Source organism: Sciurus vulgaris, assembly GCF_902686455.1.
Source record: "Sciurus vulgaris genome assembly, chromosome: 3".
In the NCBI taxonomy this organism is placed as follows: Eukaryota; Metazoa; Chordata; class Mammalia; order Rodentia; family Sciuridae; genus Sciurus; species Sciurus vulgaris.
In genome coordinates, this window is record NC_136463.1 from 63,302,104 (window position 1) to 63,320,740 (window position 18,637).

At 56.6% G+C, this 18,637-nt stretch overlaps 2 protein-coding genes across 13 annotated transcripts in view; one reads left to right on the forward strand and one right to left on the reverse strand.

Moving 5' to 3' along the window:
* Positions 1-5,398, forward strand: part of SMG6 (SMG6 nonsense mediated mRNA decay factor) — a 234,375-nt gene extending 228,977 nt beyond the window's left edge. Inside the window, 2 exon segments of the mRNA XM_079130769.1 lie at positions 273-354; positions 3,614-5,398. Of these exon segments, the coding sequence (XP_078986895.1) occupies positions 273-354; positions 3,614-3,744 (213 nt within the window). The 3' untranslated portion in view covers positions 3,745-5,398.
* HIC1 (HIC ZBTB transcriptional repressor 1) overlaps positions 1-10,808 on the reverse strand; it is a 242,190-nt gene extending 231,382 nt beyond the window's left edge. The window contains exons 1-2 of one of the 12 annotated variants that reach the window (XM_079130841.1): positions 10,043-10,211; positions 5,545-8,575 (exon numbers count right to left, since the gene is read on the reverse strand). In XM_079130841.1, coding sequence (XP_078986967.1) covers positions 6,411-8,555 — 2,145 coding nt within the window. In that variant the 5' untranslated portion in view covers positions 8,556-8,575; positions 10,043-10,211 and the 3' untranslated portion in view covers positions 5,545-6,410. Of the gene's footprint in view, positions 1-5,544; positions 8,576-8,922; positions 9,194-10,042 lie in introns of those variants that run through there. The other 11 variants (XM_079130840.1, XR_013762388.1, XR_013762390.1 and 8 more) reach the window with 11 other exon arrangements.
* Between the last annotated feature and the right edge of the window lie 7,829 nt (positions 10,809-18,637).

Genomic DNA, 18,637 nt, shown 5'->3' on the forward strand with positions numbered 1-18,637 from the left:
CCCACCCCTACCCAGAAGGAAGAGAAAGTTCCACAGCCCAGTGTCAGAACAAGGGATTCAGAAAGGAGGGACAAAATGAAGGCCTGCCAACCTGGGCAGCTGCCATCAAGGCCTAGGAGTTGGGGGGTGGGTCCCTTGTCTCCTAGATCACTCAGCAGTTATGAACTGACCAGAACATGCATGGGAAGGACCCTGGGATGTAGCCCTGGCTATACACCTCTGCATGGCGCCCCCTCCTGCCCAATGGTGCTTCTCACACTGTCTTCCTCCAGGGTAACAACGATGACCTGATCCTTTCCTGCTGCCTCCACTACTGCAAAGACAAGGCCAAGGACTTCATGCCCACCAGCAAAGGTACAACTTGGCCTCTTCCTCAGGATCATCCTGTCCCCTGCTCTACCTCATTCTACCAATTCTCAGCCCCCTAAGGGCCCTCTGCGGAACCTGGCCTGGAAAATCTCAGCAGGACCTATGCAAGCCTGCAGTCAGCCCATTTGCTCCCCTCCTGAGATCTGGTCTCCCAGTCATACCCACCCCACCCCCAGGAGATATTAGGTGAATCCTGGGCAAACTAGAGATGAGCCTAGCCCAGGAAGCCCAGCTTTAGACAGTGAGCGGTCCCTACTCAGTCTTCATCCATTTCCTTTCTTGGGTCCTGAGTGAGTTCCCTCTGACAGCCAGAATGTCTTCATGATTCAGCATAGCTTGTTCTGGCTGTGGTCTTCTGAGCCCAGGCCTCTGCAGCTTTGAGGTGCCTGGCCCTCAGTGGGCATGCTCCCTTTTCTTGGCCATGCTCACCTTCCTACTGTCCTCAGTACTTCCCTGAGTGTTTATATTCGGGCTGGGGCAGAGGACACTTACCCAACAAGGAGTGGGCTTTTCTTTCTGGTCTCCGTGGCCACGAGCTGTAGCTTTTCAGGCCAGTAGAGTTGGAGGCAAGTGAGAGTTTGAGAGCTGAGCCCTCAGCCCAGCTTATAAGAATTTTTGGTGAGCACAGTCTCATCTTTGGGCCAGAGGACTACCCTAGGGCTCTCTTCCAAGTGCCTGACCACCTGCCTCAACCCTTTGCTTTTTCCTGCACAGCCCCACAGGGTCAGGGACCCTCAGGGATTTTCTGTTCCTGGTTCCTGGAATTCTGACTTTTTCTTCTTCTCCTTCTTCTCCTCCTCCTCCTCCTCCTCCTCCTCCTCCTCCTCCTCCTCCTCCTCCTCCTCCTCCTCCTCCTCTTCCTCCTCCTCCTCCTCCTCCTCCTCCTCCTCTTCTTCTTCTTCTCTCTTCTTTTCTTCTCTCTTCTTTTCTTCTTCTTCAAGGAATTCCTAGCATCTCCTAGCTCATTGTCATCTGCAGAGTTAGTGATTTTCACCATTTGGTTTCTGTCTACATATATATAGTCTCTTGTCATTTTCTTTCCATCTTTGTCACCTTTCTCTCTTTGGGCCCCCAGCCCTGACTTTCAGGCTATTTAGGGGTTGTCTTCTTGCCTACTTCTTCCATCTATGTCAGTTCAGCCTTCATTCCCATTTGAGTCTCTGTACCAAGGCTGGTCATGAGTTCATGTTCCTCAGAGGGGCCCTGCCACGTGGCTTGTATGTACTGTCCCTTAGGGCCAGATTTGGAATGTTCAAGTGATAAAAAGATGTTCTGCAACCCTAACAGAGGAGCTTATGCTTTGCCACAGGGCAGCTTTCTAGAAGGGTCCCTCCTGAGGGAGAAGTAGGCTCTGAAGGCTTTTGTGGCTCCTATACTGCTCAACCTCAGAGCTGTTTGTTTCTTAGCACAACTTGCATTTTGGCTTTGGCCCCACTAGTCTCTCCACCCCCTACTTCTCCCTAAACAGTCTTCAGGAACCCATTGCCATCTTGGGGACCGCCCCATCACAATTACATCAGCAACGGCTGGTGTAATCAAACCCCATTTGTCAGTGTGAATTCTTAGCAGATTAACTTGTCAGATTCACAGAGAAACCATCACCAAATGTTTATGTGTAAACGATGTTGAATTTTAAAATCATGTGGATTATGGCGGATGGGGCCTGACAAGATGACAGTCTCTGGTTTCTAACAAAGTGAAGTTACCAGTGTCAAAACAGAGGATGTTTATTGTTAAAACTGTCTCAAAGTATCCACAGAAACCCCTGCAGACCCCTGCCAGCAATGCTGGGCCTTGGTTGGCCTGGGACTCTCCTGGTCTGAGGCCCAAGGCAGGAAGGATGGGGCTCCAGCCAGGCAGCTGGAAGCCCCATGTAGCACCACACTCCATGACCCCACCCCATACTTACGTTCCCCAGGGCACCAGTCCCCACCCAGGCACTGGAAGGGGTCTCCCATTACCCATAGCCACCACCTTCTCCCTCTGCCTGTCAAAGCCATGTGCCTCTGTCACACCTTCCTTCCTCCTCTCCCCCTCTCCCATACCATCAACCCCACAGTCTTCTCCCTCCCTCATCCCCCAAACAACTCCTGAGACTGAAAGCCAGTTTTCAGTCTCCCAGCCTGGAGCTGGCAAGCTTGAAACTTCTCAGGTCAGACATGGATGTTAGCAGTCCCCCAGCCCACACAGCTGCAAGCACTGCAGGACATTTCCTGTGCCTTGTTGTCTGCAGGACCTCCTCCAGGAAATGCCCAGCCTGAAACTGAGTAGTGGACTTGCCACCCAAGTGGGCATGCCAGGCCAGGTGTGAGGGTATCACTTGTGTGAGTGAGTAGCCCTGCTTTAAGTTCCCTCCAGTACATTAAAGGTTAGAGAGGGGAAGAGAGGCAATGGCAGGATTAAAAAGTCATCTAAAAGAATGAAGGCTATCTATGCTGATACAGAAAGATCTCTAAAGTATATAAAGTTTGAGTAAGTATGTCTAGTATGATTGCAGTGTTGTGGTACACACACACACACACACACACACACACACATTTACTTGTAAAAGTGCTTTAAGAAATCTGGAAGGATACAAAGAGCTATCCCTTGGGTATGAGACAGAGAGCCAAGAGGATAATCCTTACTCTGCTTTTCTATACTTTTCCATATACATGGATTAATTCAATAGAAGAAACCAGTTGGCCTTAACCATGGAACCCCTGACACAACTCTGCCAGGGTCCCTTCCCACCTTCTCAGAGCTCCCTTCAGCTAACCTCTCACCACACCTGGGAGCCATGCATCCGGCTTCTGTTTATCTTTGCTTTTCTATGTCTGAATGTTTTAAGCTTCGGCCTTAGAAGGAGAGACTGTGCAAAAAGAGAGGGACAATGTCACTTCCAGGGCCAGCCATGCAGTCAGAGAAGTGGAAAACAAGGGGCTTCTTCTACTCCCTCAGTTCAGAGTACTGTAATACAAGTCTGTGGAGGCCAGCAGGTTTGGGCAACTCTCAAACACAAGGCAGAATGAAGTCTGTGTGGGAGGTGGGAGTTCATAAAGAGCAGCCCTGGCCCATCCCAACCCTTTCTAAACAGTAAGGGAAGGATACCCTAGGCTGAAAGTCTGAGTGAAGGAAAGGACTTATGGAAGGGCCAACAAAAGGCTGATTTTGCCCCCTCCAGTACCACATTCCCCTTCAAGGTAATTATCTCTGCCTCTGCCACCTGTCCTCAGTGAAACTCTTCTGCCTTCTGTGCCCACAGAGGAGCCAATCCGCCTACTGCGGGAGGTAGTGCTACTGACTGACGACCGGAACCTGCGGGTGAAGGCACTGACAAGGAATGTGCCTGTGCGGGACATCCCAGCCTTCCTTACGTGGGCCCAGGTGGGCTGAGGGGCCATGCCAGGGCCCACCCCCACGGAACCGTTCCTGAGAGGCCACCAGGCGCCACTGTAGCACGGAAGATGCCCACGGGCCTGAGCCACCAATCCACCCAGACAATAAACCATCCTCTTCCAACCCACGCCGTGGCCGTGCTGTGAGGGAGCTGCTCCTCACAGAGCCCCTCCCAAGGGTCGGGTGGAAGCTGCTGGGACCCTCCTGGGCAGGATTTAGCAGGGAAGTGGCTGGCTAAAGCAACAGCAGGTGGGCAAGCCAGATAGGCCACCAGTCCTCTCAGCCTTTCTCCCTCCCTTCTCATTCCAGGGCTGGGGGAAGGCCTGCTCACCCCAAGGACTCACCACTTTCTCTAGTGGTAATGGGGCAGAGATTTTACAGTTTCCATCGGACACAGATGAAATCACAGGCCCCTTTAATCTGCGGGTGAATCTGTCTTGGATGTATCCGAGAGGCTTTGGCTACATCATGACTAGTGCCTGGGATGTGTCTCCATCTCCCTAAGGCCTGGATCCCCCATGGACCCAAATTAGATTCTGGACACCATGTCCTTAACAGCAGCCCTAGGTCCCCACCTCTTCTAACCCCACCTGAAAACTCACACTCATCCTGCTACTCCTTTCCCATCTTGCTGCTACTTTTCCCATCCACATCAATCTGGGTCTCTTGTACTGTGCGCCTTGGTTTTCCTTGAATGGTCATGGGTCTAAAGGGAAAGGAATCTGGTCTCAGGCCCATGCTTCCTGGGTGGCCTTTACCTGTTCCCTGTGCTCCCATCAGCCTGCCTTTTCTTTGAACCCCCTCTGTGGGAAATTTCCTCAATTCTTATCCCCCTCCTTGCTTGCCCTCCCTCCAGAATATCCTCTCACCTGCTTCCCTTTCTGGTTGGTTCCTTTCACCCTCCCTAGGCCCCCAATTTCTTTACCTCTGTTCCTTGTTATGGAAGTTCTCACTCTGAATCTTCCTCCTCTGCTACCTGTGTCAGCAGCCTAATAAAGATTTCCATGTGTCTTTCCTTCCCAGACCCCTGTGCTGAGAAGCTTCCAGGCTGGTACAGCCCAGCCTGTGGGTAGGACAGTCCAGTGCCCAGAGGAGCTTTTCCCCACCCAGCATGTTCACAGTTTCTGGCTTTGCCCTCCACTCCCCAGAAGAACTGACACAGGGGTCCTTTAGCCTTTGAGTTTTGTCACCCATTACTTGGTACCCATGTTCACAAAGTCACTTGGGAGGCTTCCTACAGGGAATAAGTTCCTCCTACCCAAGGGCAGAGATAAGGAGGCCTTACTGGAAGGCAGGGTCCGAGGTGTGGCAGAGGTAAATCTTGATGGGACCAGTGGGGGTATCCCCCAACAACCCACTGACAGTACAGTCTGCCCAGAGGATGGGAGTAGTGCCCTCCCAGAGGCCCAAAATTATGCCAAAAAGGGGGGCTGTGCAGCAAGGCCAAAGCCAGTGGTTTGCAGGTATAAGTTCCCCAGAGTCTCAACTCAGAAGACTGGGCTCTTTGGGAGACAAGATCCCCAGCCTCTCCTTTAAGATCCTCTCCCTGGCTGAAGTCCAATGACTGGGTGGGTGGGAGACCCATATCTTCTTTCTGTCCCATTTGCAGCACTGGTTTTGTTTCCTTAATAAATTTTTAGTTATGAAACATGTCTGACCTCTTGCTGATCCATTTCTGAGTTTGGGGAGGGGAGGCAGGTCCAGGCTTGTACACCTGTATGTATGCATGAGGCTCTTCCACCCACCCTGGTGCAGCCCACCCATGTCCACGTGCAGGGGCAGAAGAGAGCAGCTGGATTGGGAACCTTGGTTACTGCTTTATTGCTGTTTGGTTCGAGTATAGAAAATGGAAGCGGCTCTGGAAGAGCCTGTGTACAAGGTAGGAAATATACAAAATAGAAGGAGGGAGCTAAGGAGACCGCTTTCCAGCCCAGCCCAGCCTAGGCTGGGCTCAGGATGGGGGGCCACCCGGGGAGCATGCAATAAATATGGTCCGGGGCCCCAGGGAAGGGTAGGGGACACCGCGGGAGTGGGAGACCAGGCAAGCCAGGGCTGTTTGAGCCCTGGCCCCGTAACTCCTCACCCTTGGTGGTTGGGGAGGAAAGGGTTGGCCCTGGGGCTAGTGCCACTTGTGCAAAATGAGGAACTTCACATTATCAGTCCCGGGGTGGGCAGGAGCAGAAGGTGGGGACCCTCCGGCCGGCTCAGTCCCCTCCTCTCTCCCCAACTCTGCCCAACACTCCGACCCCAGCAGGGAGATTCACAGTGAGAATGGGTGTGGTCGCAAGGGCCGGAGGTAGGGCTGGGAGCGCCCCAACAGTGACACCCCTCCCCCCAAGAGCAGCACGGAGCCGGGGGAAGGGGGCCAACGAACCACAGGAAGAGGCGGGGAGAGGCCGGGGTCTCCTTTGGTCAAAGCTGATATCAAAAATATAAATCTCCCTTCCCCCATCCCACCCGGTCCCGGGGTTTTCCCCCATCCCCACCCCCGGGCTAAGGCACAAAGCAGTGAGGCCAGGTGAGGCCGCAAAGAGGTGGGGCCGCCACTGCGGCGACGATGCCGCTGCTACAAGTCCCAGGCACGGTGTGCCGCGCTTCTCTCTAGGGGTACGAGCCGGGCCGCGAAGCAGCGGCAAGGCGAAGGCGGACCAGCGAGGGGCGCGCTAGGTCGGGGAGAAACGGTCGATGGTCCTGCCGTCGGGTCCGGCAGCCAGGTGAGCGCCCTGGCTCAGCACCTCCGCCGCCTTGTCTGGGCTAAGGCCCAGCTCCGCGGTGAATTTGGCCAGCGGGTAGAGGCTCTCGAGCGCCACCTTGGGGTCGTGCAGGAAGTGCGTGGTTTGCGCCAGCAGCTCGGCTGCAGCTGCCTTGTCCTGCTGCTTCAAGCTCAGCTGTTCAGCGGTGAGGCGAGCCACTGCAAAGACGCCCTCCGGGAAGTCGAGCTTGCCCTTGCCGTCGGGGCCAGGGACGCCGGGTAGCCCCCCTAGGCCTGCAAGCGCGCTGGCCGCGCCGGCCGCGCCACCCACAGCGTGCATCTTCATGTGGCTGATGAGGTTGCGTTGCTGTGCGAACTTGCCACCGCACACCTGGCACTCGTAGGGCTTCTCGCCGGAGTGGATGCGCATGTGCTCTGTGAGGCGGTACTGGCGTGTGAAGCGCATGCCGCACGCGTCGCATGCAAAGGGCTTGAGGCCCAGGTGGCTGCGCATGTGGCGCGTCATGGTCCCGCGCTGCGTGAACTTCTTCCCACAGATGGTGCATGGATAGGGCCGGGTCAGCCAGTGCGTCTTCTCGTGCTGCCGCAACGTGGCTGGATCCTTGTAGCTCTTGTCGCAGGACGCGCATCGATATGGCCGTAGTAGCTCTCCCAGGCCACCGGGAGCCCCAGCGACCTTGTCCCCACCACCGCCATAAGGGGGCCCTAAGCCGGCTGCCCCAGCAGCCACCTCAGCCGCCTCAGCCCTGCCATACAGCGCCTCCTCCTCCTCAACGTGAGCCTCCACGTGCGCATTCAGCTGCTCAGAGCTGGGGAAGCCCTTGCCGCAGGGGATGCACACGTACAGGTTGTCACCAAAGCTTTCTGGCTCTCCATAAGCCAGGTGCGGGCATGGGTAGCCTTCGAGATGGCCTCCAGGTGGGCTGGGATCCTCACTGCTGCCAGTCTCCTCGCTGCTGCTCTTGTAGTCGTCGCCGTCACCGCCCGCGCCGGGCCCGTCCAGGCTACCCGGGTATCGGGGTGGAGGCACCAGGCCAAGTGGGGGTCCCCCAGGCGAAGTGGCCACGTCCCCGCCGCGCTCCTCGCAGCGCTCGCCTGGGGAACCGCGCTCCCTACCCAGTTCGTCGCTGTAGCTACCCAGGCCCGGCTCGTGCTTCATCCAGCGGTAGAGGAGGCTAGGCCCGTCGGGGCGACCAGGGGGCTCGGGTCCCGGGCTGCCACCGCTCCCACGGAACGGGTCCGGAGGCGGTGCGGCCTCCTCCAACTTTTGGAAGGGCAGCGGCGGCAGCGGCGGCAGGGTGAGTGGTGGCTCCTTGTAGGCGGCGGGGCCGGCGCTGGGAGGGCTGTCCGGACGCGGGGGCAGCTCGCGTTCACTCAGCGGCCGCTCAGAAGCCGCAGAGCCCGGTGGGCTCTTCTTGGACAGGTCCAGGCCGCAGAGCGGGGAGCAGCGGCGCTCGGGGATACAGAGTGCGGTGGCTGGGCCGGGGCCCGAAGCGTACAGTTCCGCACAGTGAGTGTTGACCGCGGCCTCGGGGCCCGACGGCGGCTCGGAGGAGGGCGGCGGCGGAGGCCCGGCGGGGGACGAGTAGCAGGCCTGGATGACTGGCGTGGCCGCCCTCAGGCCCCGGCCCGGCCTCCCGTAGGGCGCATAGCCGCCGCCACCACTGCCGCCTCCCCGCAGGTGGCAGTACTTGCCGTGGCGCTTGAGGCGCTTCTTACACAGCGCCACGAGGTCAGGGATTTGCAGGTAGCTAGCGGCAGCCAGCACAGCGCCCAGGCTCGGCTCGGTCCCTGGGGCTACGGCAGCGGCCGCCGCCGCCTCTGCACCGTCAGCCAGGCGACCGGTGTAAATGAAGTCCAGAACCAGGCGGAATACTGCCGGGCTCACCATGTCATGGTCCAGGTTTAGCAGGTTGTCATGCACCACCAGGGACTTGAGGTAGGCGCTGCTGGCCGCCAGCACGTTCTTGTGCGCGCGGAAGAGGGCGTTCTGCACCACGATGATCACGTCGCACAAGAAGCCCTTGGTGCGCTGGTTGTTGAGCTGCAGGAGCAGCTGCCTCGAGTGGCCGGGCGCCTCCATCGTGTCCAGCATCGTCTGCCCAACACACTCTCCTGCGGGGACACACACCACCCGGGTAAGAGCCGCGCAGCGCCCTCGCCGCCTGTACCCAGACAGGCACTCCTCCCCTCTACTTCCCCTTTCCCTCAGCTGAGCGGGGGCATCGAGCACCGCGGCCTGGACACTGGTGGAGGAGGTTCGGCGGCCTCCTGGAATGGAAGCCTAGGCCGGCTGGCCCGAAGAAGAGGAAGGAGCAGGAGGAGAACGCCTGCGGATGGAGAGGAGGCCAGGCTGGCCTGTGCGCCCCAGGCCCAGACGCTGCTGGGCACACGGGTTTGGTGCTGGGGACTTCCAAGGAGAAAACTGATCAGGCGAAGTGACCCTTTCCGGAGACAGTTACCCGATTTAAGTAAAATGTCCGCTTCAGGAAAAGTCATTCAGGGCCGAGAAGTTTGCCCAAATGGGGATAAAGGGAGCCGAATAAGAGACACCTCCCGCCTCGGAAGAAGTTGCCCCAATTGGGAGAGGTGTTACGGAGGACGCGAGCGCGGTGCCCACCGGCGCCGCCCTGATCAGGGGCTGTCAGGCCCTCGTTTGGGGCCGGGGCAGCGGCGCGGGGAGCGGAGGCAGCGGCTGCCGTGGCGGGCAGAGCGCGAAGGCCGGGCCCCGGCGCGGGGAGGGCGTTATATCGGGGCAGGAGGCTGAGGCAGGAAGCAGGTGGGGGGGAGGGGGGAGCCACGCAGCTCCCAGGGGAGGGAGGGGGCAGCGCCCCGGGCGGGCACGGCGAGCAGCCGGCTGCTGCCCTGACCTCGGCCCGCGCCCCACCCGCGTTCCGGCCCCGGCTTCGGCCTCAGCTGTACATTAGCACACCCGGCGCCTCCCTCCCCAGCTCCCCTCGGCCCCCTCTCCCCCAGAACTCGGCCGTCCCAAACTTGGGGGAAAGTTTCCCAACTTCAGACAGGGCGGGAGAAGCGTGCCAGCCCCAGTCCCTCCGCTCCCAGCCTTTCCTTACGGTCCCCAATTCCAGCGGCCAGGCGGCTGCGGGCCTGAACGACGTCCTGAGCTTCCCTGCCCTCCTGCTCGCCCGCCCGACCCCATTCCCCGCCTGGCCCGCAGGACCTCACAGTCCGTTACCTGCAGCCACAGCCCGGCCGGTCCTTCCTCCCCGTGGCGGTGGCAGCTCCTAGCCTGCGCCCCACCCGCCCCGCTGCCAGGCGCCGAGCTGTGCCAGGGCAGCGCCCCTGCCAGCCCCGCCCGCCAGCTCCCCTTCCCTTCTCCTTGCCTCTTCAGCCCATGTGCGGGCAGAGCCGGCCTCGGGCCGCTGACCCCGCGGTGAACCCGGCGCGGAGCAGCGGCCCAGCGGTCCTGAGGCCTCTTAGGGAGACATTCGGAACCTTGAACGCCTGCCGCCAATCGCGATGGGGCGCCCGCGCCAGAAGATGCGCCTGAGGCGGCCAGCGCGCGAGGACCCGGTTGTCCCGGGTCCCTTGTCCCTCCCGGTCCCCAGCTCCAGGACCCACCTGGGGGGCATGTCGGAAGCCCCGGGCCCGGCTGCCGGCGGATCCAGGGGGGACGTGGCTGCGCTGCGCTGCCCTCCGCCCGCCGGGCCCCCGGTCGGTCTGTCCTGCTGGTCCGTCCTCCCCGCGTCCTGGTCGCGTCTCAGCCCCGCCGCGCTTTCCGCACACTCTTATCTGGAACGGCCGGGGCCGGCAGGCGCTGCTGCGGCTATGGCGCCACCTCGCGGCAGTGTGGAACTCTGCGCTGCACCACAACAACCTCTCTGGCGCACCTGGGCTGGAGATTCGCAGATGCCCAACTGGGCAGGAGACCAATCTGCAGGTTCACTCCTCCAGATGTGTCCACCTGGACTCCAAGTCCCAAATGCAAGTCCATAGACCTTGGGATTTTGAGCTGAGCCCTTCTGCGTACATTTTTCTAGGTGCATAGCTTCAATTCGGAAGTCTTGCCCTCGAGGAGGAATTCTACAATAGGGGTGACAGTAGGTAGCGAGATGGAGGTTATGATAATCCCAAAGGAGATGAAGATAGGCGATCTCGGGGAACTCTCCTTAGACATTCCTGGAGGCGATTGTCCACTTGGACCTACTCCCCAACACGCCCACCCTCACTCTCTCATACGTGTTAGGTTTGCACAGCATAAACCCGTTTGCCCCCAGACCCTACCAGTGGCATTCACTGACACGCATGTTTACACAGACGCCCGCGCCCCCTCCTGGAGTCTCAGCTGCCTGTAATACTCCAAGGGCTGCCAGGTAGAAATCCCGTGAATCTGGGCAGAGTTATTACTGTACTAGCCCACCCTGAAGTTGAGGGTCTCTGCAGGAACCCTAGGACACTTGACTGGAAATGGCCGGACAGTACCCAGCCCCTAGATTCCCTCTGTGAGGCGTTCTGAAGGACCGCCGTGAGTGGCTTTTCGCCAACCCATCCGCACAGAGAGAAACAAGACAGGCTTGGGACCTCCCCAGATGGTCCATCACTCTGGTTCATGAGAGTAATGGCTCTTCCGGAGGGAACCCTGCACTAACTCTTGGGGTGCTCCACGACTACTCCGGAAGTGTCCCAGTGCAGCTGGGTGAACGCATCAAGACTGTTACAAACACCGCAGCTCCTCGGCCCACGCTCCGCCTCCTCCACCTCCCCCCCGCACCTCTTGACCCCCGCCCACGTACTGGGAGGTGTCCTCGAGAACGCCCGCAGCTTCTGATTGGCTGCGCCTCCCTCAGTGGCCGACAGCGGGAGGCTGGGGCTCAGTGTTACCATAGTAACACTGATGTGGTTCGCCCAGATCGCGGTTCTCGGAGGCCTTGGAGAGCTTAGCAACCGCACCCGGCCTCTGGCGGGCGAGAACCGCGCTTGCCACCCTCCGCGGTGTCCTCTGGCCCCCACGCCCCCGCCAGAGGTAGTGGCTGAGTCACTCGGCGAGGGGCTGCCGGTGGAGCCACTAGCTGTTCCCTTCAGACACCAAGGTCTTGGGCGCCCCCCAGAGGCTCTGTTTCCTCCGCAGGCTGCCTCAGAGCCTGGAGGCAGCTTCTAGTCTAGATAGGTCCACCTGACTCCTGCTGCATCTTGAGTCAGTCCCTCACCCTGTTTGCGTTGCGTGCTCTGGATCCATCTAATCCATATCCACGCTTCTATCTCACCATGGTGTTCTCACCAAACAAGCACTGAGGTTCCAGAGACGAAAATGATTAACTTCAATGTTACTGGCCTCTAGGGAAGGTGGATCCCAACATCTCTGCCAAGGGACATGCTGTGGGGCTAAGTTGAAAGTGTATACGGAGTGTTGAAGAGCGATGAGAAGGTTCTTAAGAAGCGCTCTTGAAGCTGGGTTTTGACAGATGAATAGGAGTTCACCCACTGGGTAGGAAGGTATTCCTGAAAATAGCACTGCTGGGACAAAGGCTGGTACCTCTTTTCCCCCTAAAACAAAACAAAACGAACCTCTAAGAAGCCAAATTCCAAGGGACAAAAAGGTCCTCTCTAACCTCATCTCTTTAATCTTTTCTCCCTTTGATGGGATCAGATCATCTGAGCTTTGAAAAGAGCTCCTCAGCCTTTATGCCACCTTCTCTGCAGCATAGGCTAACCACTGATCCAATCCCAGGATCTGCTGTGCCCACAATCTTTGTTTTTGTTCTTCAGCACTTGCCCTAGGTCCATTTCCCAATTAAGTCACTGTCCCCACTCCTACCCTGGAGTCCTCCTTGCTTCAGTATGGGGAGGGTTTCATAGCCCTGCCTCTAGCGCAGTGGCATCAGAATTCCCAGGGAGTCCTGTAGACTTCATCCTTCAATCTTTGACCTTTCCCTGCTTCAGTTCCACTAGACAGCTGCTTCTTCCCCACACCATCCTCCAAAGAAAGTGAGGAGAAGCTCCCCTTGTCCAGTTCAACTTGTCCAGCTGTCTCTGAATACACTTCTTCTGACCCACTTAAAGCCTGGGGATAGAGCTGGGCTAGGCTAGTACTATTCATCTCCCCATGATGTTTAGGGGAACTCTGCCCCTCATGGCATGGGCTCCTCTTGCCAAATTCTGACCCTCAGGAAACCAAACTCCTCTAGACAGTGGTCCCTGCCACCCCTGGAGACCCCTCCCTCCAAGTTGCTGAGCCCTGGTCTCCTGCACCCTCATGTGAGCCCTGGCAATGCCCCATTATTCCACAAATGAATGCTGAGGTGGCCCATGGGTTTCAGGGCTTCGCATGCCTATCTGTCCTCCCTTCTGCTTGCCAAGAACTCCCTATACCTTCCCACCACTCCGTCATAGAGGACCTTTTGCTCATTTCTGGGAAGCCCAGGTCATTCTCAACTTCTTTGCCTTTCCTCTGGTCTCCAGCTCCTCACTGGCAACTAGATCCCCACTGGGACTTCTTTCCCTGGTCCAGTCTCCTACACCAAAGCCTTCCAAGATTCGTGGGCTCTCCTACCTTTTCCCCTTCACCCCCAGTATCCCTAAGGCATGCCACTGCATCAGCTGTGCCCTAGACCCCTCAGTGGATCTAGCTTCCTTCCCTATACCCCCCAGGAAAAAAGGATTACGACACTACAGAGGCCATGTGGGGTGTGACACGTCTGTGGGCATCCTATAACATCAGAGCTGTTGGTCCAGCAACTGATGAATGGGGTTGGGGCTACCGTGTGAGGACCCCCGAAGGCTGGGTGGGGTAGTGGACTGAGTCCGCAGGCGTCTCAGAGCTCCGGAAGAGGAGAGTGAATAAACATGTAACAGGCCCAGGCCCGAAGCACCCTCCCTGCACTATCCTCCCCCAGCCCCCCCAGTCAGCAGTTCCGGAAAGTTAACCCTTTGTAGGCCAGGACAGGGGGCGCGGGCTCCTCCTACCCGATCCTGCTTCCGTGCACCCTCCTCCACCTCCCAGCTCCCGGTCGCTTCGGTCCCCACCCCCACCATCCCCCCTCCCTGCCTCTCCACTATAAATAGCCCCTTTTCCCGTTTCCTAAATTCCCTGCTGACGTCGGCAGCGCGTCAGTGTGTAGGTGCCGCGGCCGCATGAATGAGCCGCCGCACGAGTACTACGCGCTCCTATAAAAGCAGCTGAGCCGGCCGGGCTGCGGGAGGCGAGCGGGTGCTGGCGCGATGCGGCCCGCCAGGTAAGCGGAACCAACCAGCCAACGGGGCCACACAGATGGACCGTTGCGCGAACTGATGGGAGGGCAAGGAGGAGACCGACGGGCGGTGGGTTGGAGGGTCTCTCCGGAGTAGGGATTGGAACCGGTTGGGAGGGTCGAGGGTCCTTCGCAGCTGGTGGAACCGGGACCAGAGGGCTGACACAACCTCGCTCAGCACCTGCGGGAGTCCAGATGGAGATGCGGCCACTTTGGAGGAACATCGAGCAGAGGACAGACCCCAGAGTCCCCGAGGCATTCTGTGGGGTTCCTACGCCATCCTCCCAAGAAAGTGGGGAGAAGGTGCTGGCACCACAGGAGGCGCGCCCCCTCATTTTCTCCCCTCTGGGTTGCGTGGTGACTCAGCCTCGCTGCCCACTACCAGCTGAACGGGGACGCCAGCGAGAGACAGACGGTCACCGGCCCGTCGCCTTGGTTGCGGGTCTCTCGGGACCCCCACCCCGCCCCGCATTCTGTCCCGGTGCCCCCTCCCGGTCCGGTCTGGTCGCGTCTGGCTAGTCCCGCTACGCCCAAGGCTTCCCGCCTCTGCGAGCGGAGCTGTCCTCTCAGGACCAGGCGGGGGCGGGGCCGAGGCCAAACCGCCCCGCCCCACCCCAGCGACCCTCCCCGTCACCGGAAGTGCCTCCCCGCTGGGACATCTTTGACGTCACTGGATTCTGACGTCAGGAGTCGCGTGCTTGTCCGCGAGTGTAGGGGCCAAGAAGGGTGGGAGACCTGGGGAAGGAGGAGAAGCAGCGTCCCCAACCGCGGGCGACGGGGCCACCCCCGCCTGGGCAGTGCGCCGGCACCTTGGCTCTAGACTGCTTACTGCCCGGGCCGCCCTCAGTAACAGTCTCCAGTCACGGCCACCGACGCCTGGCCCCGCCCCAGGACCGCGGACCCGGCCGCCCGCCGCGCCCCAGGACCCTTTAGTCCCTGGGGGTTCCTCAGCCCCACGCTCGCTAGCCCGCGCCACCGCTGTCCGTGGTGCTGATCCAGTGCGGGTGCCAGCTTCTAGCTGTCCAATTCGGTGTGTCCAGGGGCTGAGAGGGGCAGCGGACCTACACGCACCCTCGCACAACCCCAGCCCCAGCCGCGGGCCACGCGCGCCATCCTATGCCCGCACCACCGCCCCCCACTCGCCCCCCACCCGCCCCCCACCGCCCCGCAGTGCTGACGTCAGCCTGTCCGAAGCCGCCGCGGTGTCGTCAGCGGTGCGCGCCCCGCCCCCGCGTCTCCAGGGCAACCGTGGCTTTCGATTGTTACTGTGGGAACCGGAGGTAACAGTCTACAGCCATGGTCGCCCCGCAGCACGCCCACGCGCCGCACCACAGTGTCATGCCAACCGGGGTTTCGGGAGACGCTGAGCAGTAGGAGGCGGGGGAGGCGAGCCAAGATTGGATGTGTCCACGGGGATGGAAGGAGGGAGGTGTGCGCAGGAAGGCAAAGGCAGGCAAAGGCAGGCCCTGGGGGTCTGACTGCAGCGCATCCACCCAGGCACAGCAGGAAGTACTCTCCGCAGAGTGTCTGAAAGTCCGCCTCAAGTGTCTGCTCTGTCCTCCTAGTGGCGGTATCGCTGTAGAGGGACGGCAAGAGAATGGGGTAGTTCTGGGATAGGGATTCTTTTCTCCTCGGTGGGAGGCAGGCTGCTGGGACCGGTGGGAGGCAGGCTGCTGGGACCGGGAGGCATAGAAGAATGTTGTTTGCTTGCGGGGACTGAAGTGGGTATACAGTGAAAATTTTCTTAAATACGCCACACCATTCTTCCAGGAACTCGTAGTTGAACAGGGAGAGGGCAACGAATAAACCTTTGAGTGGGTGCGGTGGCTCACGCCTGTAATACCAGCGATTTGAGAAGATGAAGCAGGCAGGAGGATCACTAGTTCAAGGTCAGCCTCAGCAACTTAGCGAGCCCCTCGGGAACTGTCTCAAAAAAAAAAAAAAAAAAAAAAAAAAGAAAGTGCTGGGGTGCAACTCAGTGGCAAAGCGCCCCTGGGTTCAACCCCCCAACAAGAAAGAAAGGAGGGAGGCAGGGAGACAGGAACGAAAGAAGGGAATCCATTTCTTAATGGAGACACAGCCTCTGCTCACTCCCTTCTCCAGAATTTTTCAGGAGCCACACAGACTATTAAAGTAGAGGGACCTGGGCTCAGAGGTGGAGTGCTTGCCTAGCATGTGTGAGGCACTGGGTTCGATCCTCAGCACCACATAAAAAATAAATAGGTGAACTAAAGATATTGTGTCCATCTACAATTTTATATATATGTATATTTTAATATGATATATATATATATGATTTTTTAAGTGGAGGGACCTGGTTTCTAAAAGCATTATCTGAACATAACATATCAGCATTCTCAATTCAGTCTCTCTCTAGGTGCTGAATTGCAATTTCAGGGTTTCTCAAATTCAACAAAAATAATAGTATCAGAGGCAGAAGTTCTCTTGTGCTAGTGAAGTGTGAGCAATGACTTCCTCACAAACATTACTGTGTGTGTCACCTGTCACTGCCAATATCACCCACTGCAGAAGCTGGCTGTGACTATGAAGTGCAGGACTTCACCAGGGATGGTGCTGGGAATAGTTGATGTAACCCACCTCCACCACCCAGTAACCCAGTTTTTCTTCCCTCTCCACACACTTCTTCCTTTGCTAAATTATTTCTAAGACTCTGGTGCTGGTTTCCCAGATAATCAACACCCTACTGGATCCTGAGATGCTAGATTAAAAAGCATTTGATTCCAGTGGACATCTGGGGGCAAAAAGTATTCTGTGCAGGTTAGAGCAGTGCACCAGGAAGGTACAACCCAGCTTCAAGTGGCTAAGTGACCATGTTCTGCTTCTGACCCTTCTGTAATGGGACAGTAATCCCTCTTGAAAGGTGTATTTTGAGGATCAAACAAATGGAAAGATGTTTTTGTTTTGGTACTGGGGATTGAACCCCATGGCACTCTACCAATGAGCTACATCCTCAGCCTTTTTTTATTCTGAGACAGGTCTCATAAAGTTGAGCAGGATAGCCTTGAACTCCTGATCCTCTTGCCTCACACTCCAGCATAACTGGGATACAGGTGTGTTACTGTGCCTGGCTTTTATTTTTTAGGGTGCTAAAGATGGAATGCAGGGCCTTATAAATGCTAAGCAGGTGCTCTATCACTGAGCTACACCTTCCACTCCTGGAAGTGAATATCTTTGAAAACAGCAAAATACAATTTCAGTTTTGAGTATTTATTAGGCTGCTATATGTTTATAAGGGGATGATATTGGGAGGAGAGATCGGATCTGGTCATTTAGGCAGAACATCCCTGTACATCTGTTCTGGGACTGGAGGTGTTGAAGGGCTCTTTGCTACAGGACTCTCTCCAACGCTTTAGGACTCCAAGGTATAATCAGAAATAGAAAAGAAAAATGACCTGGGATAAATCCCCAGTACCATACAAAAGGAAGAAGAGAGAGAATGAGGGAGGGGGAAAAATAAATGGTAGGGATATTTTGAATTAAGGTCAAGTCTTTTGCAGTTAAACCCATCTGAAAGATGTGCTCAGAGGACTGATTATAGAATGTTAGAGTTGTTTGGTATCTTACAAATCATTCAATGCGTCCCCCAACATATTTTATGGATTGAGAAGCTGAGGCCCACAACAGATTTAGTACTGAGAGATGGCGTCTCTGCTCATCTTCTGCAGTAGAGAAAAAGACAATGACTAAAGCCAGGTGCAGTGGTATGTGCTGGTAGTGCCACTACAGGCCTGGCAGAAGGCTGAAACAGGAAGATCACTTGAGTCTAGGAGTTGGGAGGACAGCCTAGGCAACACAGTGAGACCCTATTTCAAATAAATAAATAAATAAATAAAAAGAGCTGGGCAGTGGCACACACCTGTAATCCCAGCAGCTTGGAAGGCTGAGGCAGGAGGATTCCAAGTTCAAAGCTAGCCTAACAACTTAGTGACGCCCTAAGCAACTTAGGCCTTAAGACCCTGTCTCAAAATTAAAAACAAAAGGGGTGGGGATACGACTCAGTGGTTAAATGTCCCGGGGTTCAATCCCTGGTACAAAAAAAAGAGTCAACAGCAAAAACAATAATGGGCAAGAACTGAGTTCTTGAATGAATGCAGCCTTGGGTGAAATCCAGCCTTGAGTGAGATACTTAGCTTCTCTGTGCTTTTCTCAATTGCAAAATTAGTTTAATAGTACTTACATCCCGAAGTTATGAGATTACATTAGGCAACAACAAGGGCTGAGAACAGTGACAGAGCTCATGCTTGGTATGTACAAGGCCCTTCGTTCCACCCCAAGCGCCAAAAATAAAGTAAGTAGGCAACATTAAAGTTTCTGCTTATCAGAGTCTGCCATAGCTAGTACTCAATAAATGTTATGCTTATTTTTATCCTCTGGACCTCATATGCCTTAGGTATAAATTGAAAATGATTCTTCTGGGGAATCTGTTTCTTCCTTTCCCCCAGAGTTCCATGAGAACTACAATAAGGACTTTTTTTTTTTTTCTAATACACATACTTACCAGAGACTTTTACTCTACCCCCTTAAAGCAGTGGTTTTTCAAATGATACCTCCATGGGGAATGGCCAGGCAGTTTGCCAAGATGAAGATTCTAGAGTCCCAGTGATTCTGACAGTAGGTCTAGAGTTGGTTCCAGGAATCTCAAGTTTTAACAGAGCTCCTAACACAAGGAGTCTATAGAATCTGTGCAAAGGGCCGAGGGAACGCCTAATTCTCTTGTTCTTGGAGAACATGAAAGGTAACACATTCCACTTGTTGCTCTGCCCTACCTATCTCCTCCCCTTCTACGTTTTAAACCCTGGTTTAAAATCCATCCCTCAGCCTATCTTCCCCTCTCTCCTTTAGCCTCTTGATAATCTCAAGTAGCAGCAGCTGAGGTATGCAAGTCGTGATTTTTCACCTCTTGGAACCCAGCCTAAAAGGGGCATCCTATGATTGCCAGAAGGGTATA